The sequence below is a fragment of the Galeopterus variegatus genome, unplaced genomic scaffold, assembly GCF_000696425.1.
Source record: "Galeopterus variegatus unplaced genomic scaffold, G_variegatus-3.0.2 Scaffold101, whole genome shotgun sequence".
NCBI lineage: Eukaryota > Metazoa > Chordata > Mammalia > Dermoptera > Cynocephalidae > Galeopterus > Galeopterus variegatus.
The window spans coordinates 220,229-221,484 of NW_007726212.1; the positions used below are offsets into that span (position 1 = coordinate 220,229).

At 54.7% G+C, this 1,256-nt stretch overlaps 1 protein-coding gene across 2 annotated transcripts in view; it reads right to left on the reverse strand.

Annotated features, from left to right (window-relative positions):
- DPF3 (D4, zinc and double PHD fingers, family 3) overlaps positions 1–449 on the reverse strand; it is a 202,692-nt gene extending 202,243 nt beyond the window's left edge. For both annotated transcript variants that reach the window (XM_008583824.1, XM_008583818.1), the window contains exon 1: positions 396–449. In XM_008583824.1, the coding sequence (XP_008582046.1) occupies positions 396–427 (32 nt within the window). In that variant the 5' untranslated portion in view covers positions 428–449. The remainder of the gene's footprint in view (positions 1–395) is intronic.
- Between the last annotated feature and the right edge of the window lie 807 nt (positions 450–1,256).

The following is a 1,256-nucleotide window of genomic DNA, read 5'->3' on the forward strand; positions in this document are numbered from 1 at the left end:
TGCCCGGCGTTCGCCCCCCGCTCGGCCGCCCCCCGCGCCGCGCTCGCAGCCCGGGGACTCGGGGGACCGTGCGGTCGCCGAGCTGCCCTCGACCCTAGCTGTAGAGCGCTCGAGCGCCCGGCTTCCCTGTCGGCAACCCCTTTCTCTCTAGGTCCGCCAATTAAGCAGAGCACAAATGTAACAATTTTCTTCTTGTTAATTGCATCTCCTGACATTTCTGCGCTCTGGGAAAAAAAAGAAGATGAAGAAGTAAGAGCTGGAAGAAAAGAGAGAAGCCCCGCCGCGGCTGGCGGCGCCTGCAAGCGCAGCGCATTGGCAGCGCTCCGCACGCAGAAGGCGCCTTTTTTTTCATATTGAAACCACGCGGAATATGTACATTTTTTAGTCTTACTTACGCTTTCAGGGGGTTGTGAATGACAGTCGCCATTTTGCTACAATGTAACAGAATATTGTCTGTCTCAGAGTTCTAAAGGTTCGCTCAGGGGAAGCGGCTGGCCAATCAGAGCACGGGATACCGGCCCGCCGGCCAATCGGCGCGGCTGGCCGCCAGGTGGGCGGGGCCTGCGCGGTGGTAGTTATTAGGGGAGCTGTCAAAGCCCAGAGGTCACTCCCTTTTGTAGAGCCCGAGAGCGAGCAGGTCTTAAAGGGGCAGTACCTAGCTAGCAGCTCCTTTTCGGATTAGGGAAAGTGGAGACGCACGGGAGAGTATTATAGTTTGATCTGAGTTCCTACTTTTCTAAATAACTGCAGAGAGTTTGCGTTCCTGGACAGAAATATTTAAATATTGCCAACAAACCGTTGAATCCCATTCATTAGCTCTTGGCTTTGCGTATCAACGTTTTTAATCCCCCAAAGGGTAAGTCCCCGTGTTCCCGTGCAAAAGTTGGAAGGCTGCCGTTTCGTCTAACAAATGACTACACGTGTCCTGCCGTTAGCTAATGCTCTGGGTCCTGCGGCTTTTTAATATTCTTATTCCCGGAGTGTTTCCTTTATCTCGGCCACCTTCCTCCCTCGGATTCTTGGAACTGCAGCCGCTGTTCCTGGTGACTCCAGGACAGCAACTACCCTCCCCCTGGAATGTCTCAATGTCAGTCTCACTCCCTCCTGCAGCCAGGGCTGTCGTTACGTAACGCCCGGTGGTCACTGCGCGGTTCCCCACTACCACCCATTCTGTTGTCCCCCCACACCAGAAACTCCCGAAATTATCAGACTCCAGCTGACTGGAGCGCTGAGACCTGGCGCTGTGACCTGTAGGC